The following is a 14684-nucleotide window of genomic DNA, read 5'->3' as shown; positions in this document are numbered from 1 at the left end:
AGCCCTGATATATGAAGTCAAATGGCTTTTGCAGCATAGTGTCTTTTACTTTTATCAGCAAGAGAATGAGAGTAAAGAACAAATTTATAGATGCTTGTTGGCTTCAGGAGCAGCAAAACTTTCTCTGAGATATGAATTTCTCAACAAATTGGAGTTTGAACTTTCCAAAATCTACTACAACCAAAGTTAGAAACTGGATTACTACCCATATGATATGGGTTTTCTTTATCTGTATTTACCAAGTAAGCCACCCTGCCTATACAGATACATCAAGGGCAGGCTTTTAGTCTTTCTTTTGCTTATTCATTTGCATGTTGATTCCCGATTGGTTTCTGAACTGGATCTTTGGAATTGGAACCTTTGAAGTTTTGCTTACTGCTAAAACATATGGGGAGCTGGAAAAAGACTATATAAATCAGTTCTACATCTTTCCTGTTTCTGAGATGATCCGTTCGATCTCTTCCAGGAGACGCTCCTTTTCATCCATCAAATCTTCATTCTGCTTCTGAAGTTCTTCTATCTGCTTAGTCTGTTCAGAATCCTTCCTGAAATTTTATAGTGCAAAACTTGGTTCATAAACTAGAATGTATTCTAGTTAATATTGCATGAAGTTTTTCAAAGAAAACAAAGTTTAATTTCTTTACCCATTACCTGTTCATGAAAGACAAGTTAAGTTTGAGTGATCGCACTTCCTTTTCAAGATTTTCACACCGCTTTAAGACAGACTGCAGATCAGATGGAATTGCTGGTGTCAAATTCCTTTCCTTTGCCTCTGCCATCCTACACCACCAAGCCATGATATATAATTATAATTTTAAAATACAAAACTTTGGAGCATTGAAGAACAAATCATAATGCAAGTTTTGGGATGGTTTTACATACTTTCTCGACCGCTCCACCCTTCGCTTTTTTGTGGGATCTCCTTTGTCTGCTGCACAGTTTAAGTTGGTCAGAGACGTTAATAATTCTATCTTATAGCTGTTCAAGTTATTTTTCCAAATAAACAACTTGTATCCAGGATCAGTGGTTGAATAGGGAAGCTACATTTTTCATACTAGTGGAGCCTAAGCATAACTTATTACCTGAACCAGCTGAAGTCACAGATCCACACCGAACTAGTTCTCCCCTCTGTTAAACATTCCAAAACAACCATTAAAGCAAACTGGAAATCAGTAAAATCTTGCTAGTTTTAAAGAAAAATTGTCCTTATTATCCAGGTTTGGAGAATACCTTCCGGTCATCTTTCAAATTGTCAATTATTCGTTCTCGGATATCTGCAGTTTAAGAAACAATAGTTAAGAACAAAGAATGAATGTGCATAAGTCAACAAAAGGCTTTCCTCATCTCTATGTGAACAGTGTACCTTTTGCTCTGGAGCCATTTTCTATGCTTCTAGAGTTTCCAGCTTGTCTCCTGGAGCTCTCACAGATGCTTATAGTTTGACTTGAGTTACTAGGACCATCACATACTTCAAAACCAGATGAGATTACCGGTGCAGCCGCAGAAGATTCACTCTGCGAAGGTTCCCGAGAAACTGTGCTCACCTGAATTGGGTGAGCAGGATTTACAAAACCTTCCAAGTCAAGGTCCAGAGATCCTTGTAGAGTTACAGGATTCTTCACTTGGCCTGCAGATAATCCTTGAAAAGTTCCAGGCAGTTCATGAATCTGATTTACATGTCCCTGACTGAAACTAGTATGAACTATAACTTCTTGAGCTGGATGATAAATCCCATTTGAGCATTCTTCAACAGCTTCTTTCTCAATCTGGTTACTAAGTTTCTTGCGTTCTAAGGTACCCTTTAGCATGCTTACAACAGAGGACACTTGATCGACATTACCCGTTTGCGGAGTGTTGAATGTAGATGAGGGTGAATTGGATAGAGACATGAATGAGCCTATTTGGTTGGGAATCTCACACATAGGAAGATCATTGAAACTATTTGGATTTGCAGATTCTTCTCTCATTTTTTTGGGGCCATACAGCGAAGCATTGTGCACAGCTTCCACACCTAGTGTTGTTTGAGTTGTTTGCATAGCGGCATACCTCCTCCTACAAAAAGAGCATTCATATCAAATCAAGCAATACTAAATCTAATTAACCAGAAGGATAAAAATGATACCGCAATTCGGAGGATCGACTTCTTGTCATTGGTTGAGAACTATGAAACCAGGCCTGCACAAAAGTAGAGATGCATCAGAAGATCTTGAACCTTTCTGAACCTGATAGGTATAGATTTTTCCCAGCAATTCAATATCAACAAACCTTGGCTAAATACAGATTACTGGCCTGGAGTCCTCTCTCAACAGCGTTCCTGGTGAAAATGGAGACCAAATATGATGATTTTTTCGTAACACACATATTAATATTAATAGTAAGCATTGAAATAAAAAGAACAAATCTTGGAAGCTAGTGATTGCTACCTGATCGAATGTTGATTGAGGTCGCCGGGGATTTCTTCGACCGAGGGATTGTTCTGTGAAAATAAGACATCATTGCTTTTTTTCTTCTGTAGCATACTTCCATGTTGGTGACTAGACAAATTGTTTAGCTCTGCGGATATCCTGAAAAGTAAACATGTTTTAAAGTATGTAACATGACATTTTGAAGAGAGAAATTTATGATCAATTCTTGAAGGAGATCTAATAAAGATGACTCATTTCAGTGTCAAATCAACTTAAGAAAACTTTTATGGTTTCTTGAACTGACTACTTGACTTCTAAACTTAAAGAGTGTTCATTGAATATTTTCCAAGTTGCCCGCAACAAATTCAAAAACAGGACTGTGGGGTACGAACCCCCTCGGGGGCTTCTGCATGGCAAATGGCGGGGCTTCAGTTTCAAACTCACACTCACGTGATATTTCTGGATTATAAAGAAAAGAAAATCCCAAAACAGGGAAAGCTTCCTTATCTAAGAGAATTCTTTTTCTTGAATCTACTCACCTTCTTGATGCCTGTCTCGTTCGATGTGCTATGCCTGATGAATTATAGCCATGATTCTGCAAATTGAACAAAAAACAATTCAATCAGAAAAGCAAAAATCTTAAACGTCTGCTATAATATTGCTACATTATAAATACTCAAATAAAAATAACAACTTGCCTCTCCATTAGTGAGCCAGCTTTTGAAGAGCTCTTCACTATCAGTTCTTAAAGTCTGAGAAAGATTTTTAAACCCTAACATTTCCATAGTTGGAGCAGGCATTCCCATGGAAGTCTCCATTAACGACTTCAAAAACATCTCCTCGCTTGTGTTCCTACACAAATCTGAAAACCCTCTTTCTTCAGCCTCCATTAAACCCTTCTCCCCCTCACTCCTCTGAACCATCTGTCACTTGAAAAAACTAAACTTGACCTCTAAAATCCACCCATTTTTTCAAAACAAAAACACAGAGAACCCAAGTTGAAGATGAAGCTGAAGCTGAAAAATTAATCTGCTTTCAGTTGACCTTTACTTAAAGCAGTTCATTACTATGATTGATTATATGCATATTCTCATAATTTAGTATAATGCTAAGCATCTAGCAGGCATGAATTTTCAGGTTTCTTTTTTGATTCTATAAACTAGATATTTGTCTTTTTCTGTTAATTTCTGAGGCTTTCAACGGATGGAAATTGGCGGCAAAATTACTGCATCAACTAGACCCTTAATTTTTAATATTAAGATTTTATATAAATAATGTAGTCGTTGAACACCTTAATTGTTTATTAATTATTTCGCAATCACAATTAATAAATAAATATAAACATTGCAAAAATTAATTTCTTGTGTTAACATCACTCCACGCCACCCCACCATGGAAGAGAGAGTACGTAAGTTAACAATAATTATGGATTTAAATATGAGAGATTGATATTTATATCTACTCCTAAAGTGCTTTTTTTATACCTAATTATTAAAAAATTTTCATTTTATTCATCTCCAAATCCCAGAAAATAAATAAATTCATTTCTCCGTTCTAATATGGTTCATATTCGATCTCAATACAATTAAAAAAATTCGTAATATAATAAGATTTATTTAGAAAAGAAGTATTAAAAACATACCCTTTCAAAGGGAGGAAGGAATTGTTTGACTCGAGTAAAAGGGACATATTAACGGGTTTGACTGGGTGAGTTTAGTTGTTAAATATAATATAATTTGATGACACAACAGATTACGTAATTGTGGCATAATTCCATCAAATTTTGATTAATTTAAATTAAATAACCATTAATGTTGGCCGGCAGTATTTATAATTATCTTTAATCAACAATGACACATCTAATAATAATCTTAATTTTTTTTTTTTTTTTTTAATTAGCTGAATCGTTTCCCATTAATCATTTATAATTGCCCTTGTACTTGCTTCTTAAATTATGTAATAAATAATTTGAACATCATTTTTTTATAAAACTGAGATTAAATAAAGACACCAAAATTTATAATTTTTGGCCGGTTTTGAAACAGGTTTTGACTCATGACTGGTAATTTGCTCATGAAAATCTGGTGATGTATGTATATCGGATCAATAACGACATATAAGTAAAACGTTTTCTTATTGGTTCACACTCAAACAAATATACTTCACAGAAAGGAAATGGGATGAAGAGAAGTCTTGAGATAAAAACTTGGCCAGCCAATTCTCATTCCAATAACTCTTTACAAAAGTTGAGTGTGATTCTTAGCAAAAATCAATTGTGCATGAATAATAATGCAAACATGCACAAAAGATATACTCTACACCTCAGCCAGTCAGCCTCACGACTGCACCACATTCCTAGTAGCCATCTGGGCACTGGCATTAACAGAAAAAACCATATCAATATTCAATAACTGACCAATGAAGCAATAGAAAAAAGAAATGGAGCCAATGCTTAGTGTAATGCCAAGTCTAGGACTGAAGAACACAAGCTCTTGGGGTTCAAGCCTTGAAAGTGCCTACTTTGTTGAAAAAATGCTAAAGGATACAAACATAAACAATAGTTCCTAAGAGTTGGCTACTATCTTTTAATTAATATTTCGTTGAAACAATTCTCTAAGTTCATTATTTTTGCAGAATCACACGATAGATACACATATTAAATTCCATATATGATTTCGTATTTTCTACATTTAGATTGGATAACATATACTAAGAAGTAAAAAGCAAACATTAAAAACAATTACGATGCACATCACATCACATCAGTACCTATTTCAAAGGTGCAGGATACATACTCGTTCACTGTGGTCCGACAAATCGGTGAACCATGAAACAAGAAATCTCCTCCAGCATCTATCATTTGGCAATTTCTCGAAGATTATACTTGGTAAGTGTGCTTAGCAACAAATTGTCAGGCATGATTCCATTTCTCAACATATGGTCATACAATTGCATAGCTTCAGTAAGTCTCCCAGCCTCGCAATAAGCATGAATTAGGATTGCATAAGTAACCATGTCAGGCAATAACTGATAATCCAAAGCACAATGAAAAACATATAATGCTTCCTCCATAAGTCCTTTTTTGCAGAGACCATCAATGAGGATGCTATAACTAACAATATTTGGAGATATATTGCTTTCAAGCATCTCTCCGTAGAGCTCAAAGGCTTTCATATTTTGAGATTTGAAATAACCATCAATCAAACAGCTATATGTGACCACATTCGGTTCAGGACCCTTTTCCAACATTTTTGAGAATATCAGCATTGCATCATCAATTCTACCTTCTTTGCAGAAAGCATCAATCAGTATAGTAAAAGTAACAGAATTGGGTTTGAATTGTTGACTTTCCAGCTTTTCAAAAACCCGAACTGCCTCATCCAACCTTTTCAATGAGCAGTAACCACAAATCATAGAATTGTATGTTATAATATCAGGTTCTAGACCTCTATCAGCAAGTTGTTTAAAGAGTCCCAATGCAGCATCTAATTGGCATTCTTTAAAAAGCTTATAAATGAGAACATTGTATATCGCAATATCAGGATCTAATCCAGTTCTTTTCATCAGCTCAAAAATCTGCAGCCCAGCAATGGAATTTTTCTGCTTGCAAAGCCCATCAATGATAGCACAATATGTTATGATATCTGGTGACAAACCTTTCTTCAGGATTTGGAAGAAAAACAATAGAGCCTCATCCAATCTTCCTTGGTTAGCTGTCTCTCTAATAAGCATAGTATATGTAAATATATCTGGTTTTGTATTATACATCCCCATCAACATGACCAACTTCACAGCATCTCTTGTACGCTTCAATCTAAAGCAACCATCAATTAAGGTGTTAAATGTGTAGGTATTTGGATTTAAACCCCCACTTACAGCCTGAAAGAAAAATGTAAGAGCATCACCCATCAACCCTTGTTTGCAAAGACCATTTATTAGCAAACTATAAACAACAACATCAGGTTTAAGGCCATTCTTTATCATACTGCCATATAAACAAAACCCATCTCTCAATTTTCCTGATTTGCAGAAGCCATCAATGAGACTACTATAAGTTAACAAAGATGGCTCAAACCCTCGTTTCACAATTTGACCAAATACCCCATATGCCTCAACAACCCCACTCTGTTGACACAACCCATTTATAAGGATACTATAAGTAACAACATTAGGCAAAATCCCTTCGTTCAACATTCTACTGTACACCTGCACTACCCTTCCAAAATCCCTATTTCCCACGTACGCAGCCATAATTGAGCTGAAAACAACCACATCCAACTTTATACCTCTATCTAAAACCATCATAAAAAAATCATGTCCCTCCTTCAATCTACCTGCCTTCAGAAGGCCGTCAACAAGAATACCATAGATGATTAAATCAGGCACCACACCCTTCTCTATCATAACATTATAAAGCTCAAATGCTTTATCCAATTCCACCTCCTTACAATATGCATTAATCAAAGTGCTAAATGTCACAACACTTGGCTTCGGACCAACCATTAGAAGCATCTCAAATAAACTAGAAGCAATTCCAATCTGACTAAATAGGCAAAGACATTTCAAAATTCTATTACAAGCAACAATATTAGGCATAAAACCTCTCTGAATTATCTTTCCATGAAAACTCAAACCATTTTCAATTTCACCCCTCTTCAAAAAACCGTCCATCACAAACTCATACACACAAATACTCTTCACTCTCATTGCTTTACATAACTTATAATACTTTTGTACAACTATATCAACACAATTTAAATCAACCAAACAACCCAGCATTCTCTGCACCACATCAGGGGATACACAAATACCCATCTCACAAACATTAGCAAAAATCTCAACAGACTCACCAACCAGTCCATTTCTACAATAATTATCTATCAAGAAGCTATAACAAACACTTGGGTTCAAATCAAAATACTTGAGGCCATCACAAAACACAGGAAAGAAGTCATATTTGTTCCCAAATTGATTGACCATTTTGTCAAAAACTTGCGAAGCAACATCGAACATGCGGTGCTGCAGCAACATGTGAATGAGAGAACAGAGGGAAGGCACAGTGAGGGGAAAGTTCAGGGAGCCTGGATGAGACTTCAGTAGTTTCACTAGAAGGGGTTTAATCAGGTTGGGGGGTAATTGCAAATTTGAGAAATGTTGTATTGAGTTGTTTTTCGAGGAGTAATATTTGTTAATAGTAAAATAAACGGGAATTAAAATGTTTTTGCATTTGGGTACCTTTGAAGAGCAGAAAGAGAGCATCTCTGAGTATTTCCATTAATTTTCAGAGACTATTCTGCTTTTGCGACTTCAAACAAACACACGGGAAACCAAATATTCAAAGGATTTAAAGCTTCTATTTCTTTATAACCAAAGCCCTTCTCTTCGGGCTACGCAAAAACATCAGTAGATTTGTCTTACTGTTTAGTTCCTTTACCTTATAAAATTTATAATGTGAGGTTTGGACTTTGGAGGGATCGGGACTTTTTGGCAGCCCAAAAGGTTTTGGTCAATGATAGTTAACCCCCTACGAGTTTTATAATCTAGGAATTTGTTGATATTTTTTTAATTTGGGGTAGATAGATGTATTGTTTTTTACAGTATTTGGGTAGACTGGGGTTCTGAGAATAGTGGTTTGAGTGATTTGATTGAAATAGGCTTTTGTAGATTTTAGGGTTTTCTTTGAAGGGATTGGGGTCTTATATAGTTGAGGTTTGATTCAGAAATTCGGTATTTTTAATTACAAAGATGCAAATTTTTTTTTTTTTTTTGGGGTTATATTTTAGAGTAATAATAATCATATTTATAGTCATTAAACTTTTAGGATTTAACTAATATTAAACGAAAAGTTTAAAGTTTAAAAATTACCGATTACCCTATTTATAGTTTCATAAATTTTGGAACAAGTCCGTTTATTTCAACTAATTAGTCACTAATTACCCCTATCTCTAACACCATCCAATTGAATTTAATGTTGAAAGGGTAAGAGCATCTCACATTGATTTATTGAATTTACTTTTTATGGACCAGTAAGTGAACACGTGCTAAATGGATTGATGGCCACAAATTAATCTAATCGAGCCAGCAAAATCTAAACGAAAAGTGGCAGTTTAAACAGTTAGCCTAGAAATATCAAAATACCATTGTAGACTTAAAAAAAAAAAAAATACCAAATGAGATATAAGCAATGACCAAAATCCACAAAACAAACAGGTGAGGCATTAAAAATTCTATGAAAAAAGCAAAAATCTAACAAGCAATGCAAGGCCTAAATTGGGTGCCAAGACATTTTACAGTATAGGCTCTTGCTTTATCTGCTCCTGTTAAGAGTTGTCACACAGCTGCCATTTCGGCTCACAAGAAGGCAAAAATGTTTGAATAAATGATCTATATTGCCAGAGACGAAGATAGAAAGTGCAAAGCTATTCTCAAACAATCTCTAATTCACAGAAATGAAACGGAAAGATCATAAACCACCCTTAGCATTGCTTCCAAGTTCTGCAGTAGGTCACCCCGGTCAATTTTCAGAAGAGCAGATTACCATTCACCCAAATTTGCAAGGAATATATGAGACAACAGCTAGCTGAAGAATCCACTGATTGATTTAAAGACCTAGAAGAAAAAAGGAGGAAAAGAACTTTCTGTCACATACATTTTCAAGAAATTCAAAATAAGTGACAGCATCACAACAACAGTTCAGCCACCAAAACAACCAAAATAATAAAACCAACAATTATAATAATAATGATGATAAACTGTTATCCATATTCATGCTTGGAACTCATACAATAGTTTACAAGAAAAAGCCAACAACAAAATCAAACTTCTTCAGACCATCAGAAAGTAATCAAAATAACATATCTGACCTCTATTCCAACTGTAACTTGACTGGCCAATTGTTTTTAAACATCTGACCAAGAGATACTGTTTCATCACTCTTAATTTTCAGACATAGGACTTCTAGATTTCGAAATGAGAATTGTTAAGACTACGTGGAAGCTAATCCATAGTTTTCCCATCATAATTTTACCCCGAATAGCATTACAAAATAAAACATATAGGGAAGAGAGAAATAGAGATGCTGATTATGTGTTTGTAACTTTTCCCAGCTTATTGAGCACAGATACTAGTATTGTGCCATTAGCTGCAACAATCATGATTCTAGCTTCAAACTTCACAGCCAATGAACATAGCAGAAACATCTGATTGAGAAAATTTGCCACTATTCAGTAACTTTGTGGATGGTGAGACTGAGAAAATAGATAGAGAGTAAATGAGAATAGCAAACACAAAACCGTGTTTTAAGAGAAAGTAAAAACCCCACAAATCACGACTTCGTCTTTTGTCCTCAAGACTTTTTGAAGAAATTGCAAAAATGAGCTACATTTTTAGCACATACAAAGTATGAAGGGCGATATGCCCCAGTATTTCTGCATTACTAGCAGGACCAATGAATATAAATGGGGAACAATTTCTAGGTGTTTTGAGGGGAAATACTTCACTAACTCCCTCCAATAGTACAACATGAATAAACAATCTTCAAAAAACAAATTCAGTACGTAAAGGTGGCATTTACTTGAGAAAATTGTGCCAAAACAGCTGGGACCATTCTCACAGCCACCTTTAGAATTAAGAAACCTATGAGGCAAGGAGACGAAACCTGTCAGAAATTTTGACACTCTAAACAACCCCCTTGGCGCAGAAGCTAAGTCATTTTCATCAAGGATATAAACGAGATACATGTTACACTAAGATTCAGACAACTTTCTGTTAATTTATGAAAGTTCAGTTCCTATGTGACCACATATTAAACTGAAGTTAGGAGACGACCACATTAAAATGGATGGGGGCCAGTTGCCACCCAGAGAATTTTGGAAACAGAAAAATAGGTGCAGTGGGCTTTATCCATTACTTTCTTAACTCTTGCCACCACATACATAACTTCTTCCTTTAAAGAAATAAATCAATGACATCTTAACTTTGATAAAGATTTGGTGAAGACAAGTTTACATCTAAATAGATGTTATGACCATATATCGCAACCAGTACATCATAAACTAAAATTGTGGATATCTGATAAGTCATTCATTCAGAACTGTCTTATGCATCAAAACATTAAGACACTTTTAAGAAGTCCATGGCATGTTCCCCAGGTTTCTATTAACAATTCACAGTGAATAAGTTGCTCTATAAAAAAATCATGAATGCATATTGCTGATACAACTAGAACTTGGGGACGGATATTAACATCATCTTCTTAAAGCTCATCCCAACAAACTAGGTAGAACACATGGCAAATTAGAATAATGCATGAATTATAGCCTAAATGCACAACAAAAAAGAGATTGAAAAGTTATCATACCACTAAAAACATTCCATGCTAGTAAATCTCATCATCAGGAACATCTGGTGTCAAGTATTTCCTCGGATCTTTACTAATTTCCTCGTAATTGAAGTTTGGTTTGACCTTATCCGGCACAGGCATCAAAGGAATGATGCTATCTCTATCAATAACTCCATCAATAATTCCATATTCAACCGCTTCAATTGGAGACAAATAACGGTCCCTATCAATCTCTTTTTGAACTTGTTCAAAAGGACGACCAGTGAAACCAGATATAATTCTGGTAATATTATTCTTGTTATGCATAATTTCTTTCGCTTGAATCTCCACATCAATTGCCTGCCCACTAGCCCCTCCAAGAGGCTGATGAATCATAATTCGTGTGTTGGGCATTGCGAGACGCTTGCCTTTGGTGCCACCACCAAGAATTACCGAAGCAGTTGATGCTGCAATGCCAAGTGCAACTGTGGACACATCAGCTCTCACCAACTGTACCACATCATATATAGCCATTGTGGCACTGCCATACACAAACCAAAATAAATAAATTAAGGGCTTCTTCAATATAGAATCTAAATACGAAGTTTTCGTTTCCAAAAACAAGGATATAAGAAATTTCATGAAAACGCTTCCGGTTCAAATGAGTTAAAATGTTTTCAAAAACAGTTTATAATGCAATCCTACAAACCAGTGAAATAAAAGGACGAAACTATTTGTTTTCTATAGAGTTTAATTACGAATATTGAGATACAACTCGTAATACCTAAGAATATCGAACGCAAATTCAAAAATTCCTCCAGTTACGAATTGAAATAAGAAATTGATAAAATCAAAATATAAAAATAAATAAAAATAAAAATAAAAAAATAAATTGCCTAAGAGATCCGCCAGGAGAATTGATGAAAAGTCTGATATCTTTGGTGGGGTCTTGAGCGTCAAGTAACAAGAGCTGACTAATAATGGCATCAGCTACGAAATCGTCGATTTGGTTACCCAAAAAGACGATTCTTTCCCTGAGAAGTAGGCCCATGGCGTCGGACTCGGCGCCTCGCATGGCGGTGGCGGGGGTCTGAGGAGCAGAAGATAAATGCACATGTGGATGTTGCTGTTGAAGCACTAGGGTTTTGGCAGATAATTTAGGGGTTTTAAGAGAAGAAATGGGTTTGAAAGAAAGAGGAAAGGAATTGCAGCGAAGAGAGAAAGTGGGTTTATAAATGAAATGGAATTGAGAAGATAAAGGCGAAGAAAGTGAGAGCAAGTCCATGCTTAGCTTCAGATACTTCAACAAAAGTTTGGGTAAGGTAAGTGGAAGACGACTCCTCTGTACTGTGAACTCTTCAACTGAGGTTCACGTACAAAAAGGATCAGATTAGACCCACCAGCCCGCCCGAATCAGGATTCATACGAAAGGTCGGTTCGGGTCTAGATTCTAGAAATATGAACCCATTTTATAACTAGGAAATACCTTCAAAATGTGAACAAAATGCATTAGTTTATAAGAATCTTTTTGGTGACTCTAAAATACCCTTACAACCTTCTTTAAGAAGACTAATATACCCTTAAACTCTTGGTTGCTACCATAATATCCTCGAGTGTGTTTGTTTTGTTATTTTGGGTAAGATTTTTGAAATAGTATTATTAAGTTGAATTGGGTTATTATTACGAGAACATAATTTGAATAAAATGTTTTTAGTTGAATATTTTGACTTTGTTATTAAAGTTGAATAAATTGTTGAATATTTGTTTGGTATATTTTTTTATAAAGGATTTATTGGTACAATATTTTGGTGTATTTTGTTAAAATAATTCATTATTATAACCTAAAAACTAATCAATTTACATTTTAATAATATTAAACATTTGATTGGTAATTTCGTAACCACTAAATTAAAAACAAATTTCTCATATTAATTTAAAGTACTAATCTCACTGTTTAAAAACACCACATTAATACATGTATGACAAAGCTACTAATTATCAACTTTTAGAGTCGTTTGTACACCTATAATCCATTAACAACTACGACATGGTCATATGTTCTGCCCACATTTCAGTCGTTATGTTATCTCACAGAGTCATCATGTCGTCTTTAATACGCTACTGTGGTTGACTCGATTCCTCTCCATCTTCGCCATCTTCTGCCCCGTTTTGGACATCAAAATATACTTGCTCATTACCCATATTTTCAGTATACAATTGGTAGATAGGGTCCTCCATATTGTACCTTCTGATAAAATTATGAAGTACACAACATACCATAGCAATCTTAGCTTGTTTCTCCAACGAGTAATTGTTCATTCCATTGAGAATATGGAACCTTTTTTTTTAAACACCAAAGGTTCTCTCGACAACATTACAGAGTGATGCATGTTTGTAGTTAAAAAACTCTTATGGCCCCCTCCGGTTATAGCGGTGATCATGAAGATGGTAAGGTATTCACCTATGAGGGGCAAGGAACCCCTCTCTATTTGGATAACCCACATCAACCAAATAATATTTTCCTGTAATAAAATCACACATGTTATTTGAATTCCAGGGTCTCAAAAATGGAGCCAGTACGCTATAATATGTAAAGAAGGTACTTATACCTAGTAGAGGATGTGGGAATCCAGAATTAGGATTATCAAGAACTAAATTTAAAACACTTGAATCATGCACAGATCCTTCCCACCTAGTGACAACAAAAGTGAACATCATCCTAAAGTCGTATACAACCATTACATTCTACGACAACATTCCTTTGCAATTTTGATACCTATCGGCCAACTCTTGTGGAACCCAAGCATGGACATGTGTGTCATCAATGGCTCCAATACAGTCCTATCATCAAAATTGAATTTTAGTAATATGAACTAACTATCAACATTAATAACACAATGAACTTAACTACCCAGTAATATAAAAAATAATGAAGAAGTACCTTAACGAAAGGGTAATATTTTCAGTTGGTCGATATTTCCAGTGGAACATCACTGAAGTCAGGTGGCTTGATAAACTCTGTCTTCAACTCACATATCGCCTTGCAAACTTCACCAATATATCTAGAGATCACCTCACCTGAATGTTGGAAATCCTCCATCATCATACTGTTTGTCTCATTTTTACCTACAATTGTCGAAAATATAACTTGTTCTTTAATACTCATCCTCTTGGTTGCTCGCAATTTCCCTTGCTGTACCAAAATGTAACATAAGTTTGTAAAATAGTTTTTGTCCATGGGGCACTTCCTAAAGATTTTGTCATCATGACCATTTAGTACTTCCAACATGTTATCATGACCAATTAATATGGATGTATGTCGTAATTGACGCCCATGTGTTCTGAAGTCTGTTTCCAACGCAGCAATAGTGCACAATACAACTGTTACATCTGCCAGTATTTCTTCTCCTTCATCTGCAGTATTTCGTCTTCTTTATGTACGCCTAGACAACACCATCTAAACATATACATTTGTAAAACATTAGTACTTAGCAAAATATAACATTAAATTTTTAATTCTAATTACAATCCCGAACTTATATGAAACATGTTCTCTCAGATTAAAACAATAGCACAATGAATAAGTTCATACAATAGCAAACATTAAGGTACATTTTTCAAATCAAGGTGCTGAAAAAAGTTTGGGTTAGCTGTAAAAGGAATAAGTGCCAACTGCCGTATACAAAACTGTGGGGAAACACTTAGGACATACAAGCTCATCTACAAATTGCGAAAGTCATTATAAATCCAATTAGCCTTTTCCTCGGGTGGCAGGTGTACAAATATCTCCTGTCACCCTGGATTTTGATATAAGTACTTGACAACCGGCATGTACAACTCTGAGGGTGCTTGCATAGACATCAAGATGTCAATACAATGGCCCATGGAATACAGATCAGATGGAGCATCAGTGTTCTCTTCATCCCCCTCATCTCAACTGCGATTGTTAGCCCTAGATC

At 35.3% G+C, this 14684-nt stretch overlaps 3 protein-coding genes across 3 annotated transcripts; all 3 read right to left on the bottom strand.

Annotated features, from left to right (window-relative positions):
• Positions 1-9: 9 nt before the first annotated feature.
• Positions 10-3492, bottom strand: LOC116125131 (protein CYCLOPS-like). Its single transcript, XM_031410844.1, has 11 exons — positions 3104-3492; positions 2945-3000; positions 2424-2564; positions 2266-2314; positions 2123-2175; positions 1364-2052; positions 1231-1274; positions 1083-1128; positions 883-931; positions 652-780; positions 10-545 (listed from the first exon to the last, which is right to left on the bottom strand). Exons 1-11 carry the CDS (start codon positions 3326-3328, stop codon positions 422-424), a joined length of 1605 nt encoding a protein of 534 aa, XP_031266704.1. The 5' UTR covers positions 3329-3492; the 3' UTR covers positions 10-421.
• A 1068-nt stretch (positions 3493-4560) lies between these two features.
• LOC116125166 (putative pentatricopeptide repeat-containing protein At1g31840) lies at positions 4561-7712 on the bottom strand. The gene is made up of 2 exons (XM_031410895.1): positions 5175-7712; positions 4561-4778 (listed from the first exon to the last, which is right to left on the bottom strand). The coding sequence occupies exon 1, from the start codon at positions 7662-7664 to the stop codon at positions 5262-5264; it is 2403 nt and encodes an 800-aa protein (XP_031266755.1). The 5' UTR covers positions 7665-7712; the 3' UTR covers positions 4561-4778; positions 5175-5261.
• Positions 7713-8558: 846 nt separating this feature from the next.
• Positions 8559-12121, bottom strand: LOC116125205 (ATP-dependent Clp protease proteolytic subunit 4, chloroplastic). The gene is made up of 3 exons (XM_031410944.1): positions 11622-12121; positions 10765-11266; positions 8559-9014 (listed from the first exon to the last, which is right to left on the bottom strand). Exons 1-2 carry the CDS (start codon positions 12008-12010, stop codon positions 10783-10785), a joined length of 873 nt encoding a protein of 290 aa, XP_031266804.1. The 5' UTR covers positions 12011-12121; the 3' UTR covers positions 8559-9014; positions 10765-10782.
• Positions 12122-14684: the final 2563 nt, after the last annotated feature.

Source organism: Pistacia vera, unplaced genomic scaffold (assembly GCF_008641045.1).
Source record: "Pistacia vera cultivar Batoury unplaced genomic scaffold, PisVer_v2 Contig160, whole genome shotgun sequence".
Classification (NCBI taxonomy): domain Eukaryota; kingdom Viridiplantae; phylum Streptophyta; class Magnoliopsida; order Sapindales; family Anacardiaceae; genus Pistacia; species Pistacia vera.
Note: the sequence above shows the minus strand (reverse complement) of the source record. Positions and strands in the feature narration are given on the sequence as shown.

Excerpts from the sequence above, each read along its gene's own strand:
- LOC116125205 (XM_031410944.1), bottom strand. The coding sequence starts at position 12,010 with ATGGACTTGCTCTCACTTTCTTCGCCTTTATCTTCTCAATTCCATTTC. Across the intron at positions 11,267-11,621 it reads TCTCCTGGCGGATCTCTTAG|TGCCACAATGGCTATATATG; the intron begins GCAATTTATTTT and ends TGTGTATGGCAG.
- LOC116125166 (XM_031410895.1), bottom strand. The coding sequence starts at position 7,664 with ATGCTCTCTTTCTGCTCTTCAAAGGTACCCAAATGCAAAAACATTTTA.
- LOC116125131 (XM_031410844.1), bottom strand. The coding sequence starts at position 3,328 with ATGGTTCAGAGGAGTGAGGGGGAGAAGGGTTTAATGGAGGCTGAAGAA. Across the intron at positions 2,176-2,265 it reads GTAATCTGTATTTAGCCAAG|GCCTGGTTTCATAGTTCTCA; the intron begins GTTTGTTGATAT and ends ACTTTTGTGCAG. Across the intron at positions 1,129-1,230 it reads ATTTGAAAGATGACCGGAAG|AGGGGAGAACTAGTTCGGTG; the intron begins GTATTCTCCAAA and ends AATGTTTAACAG.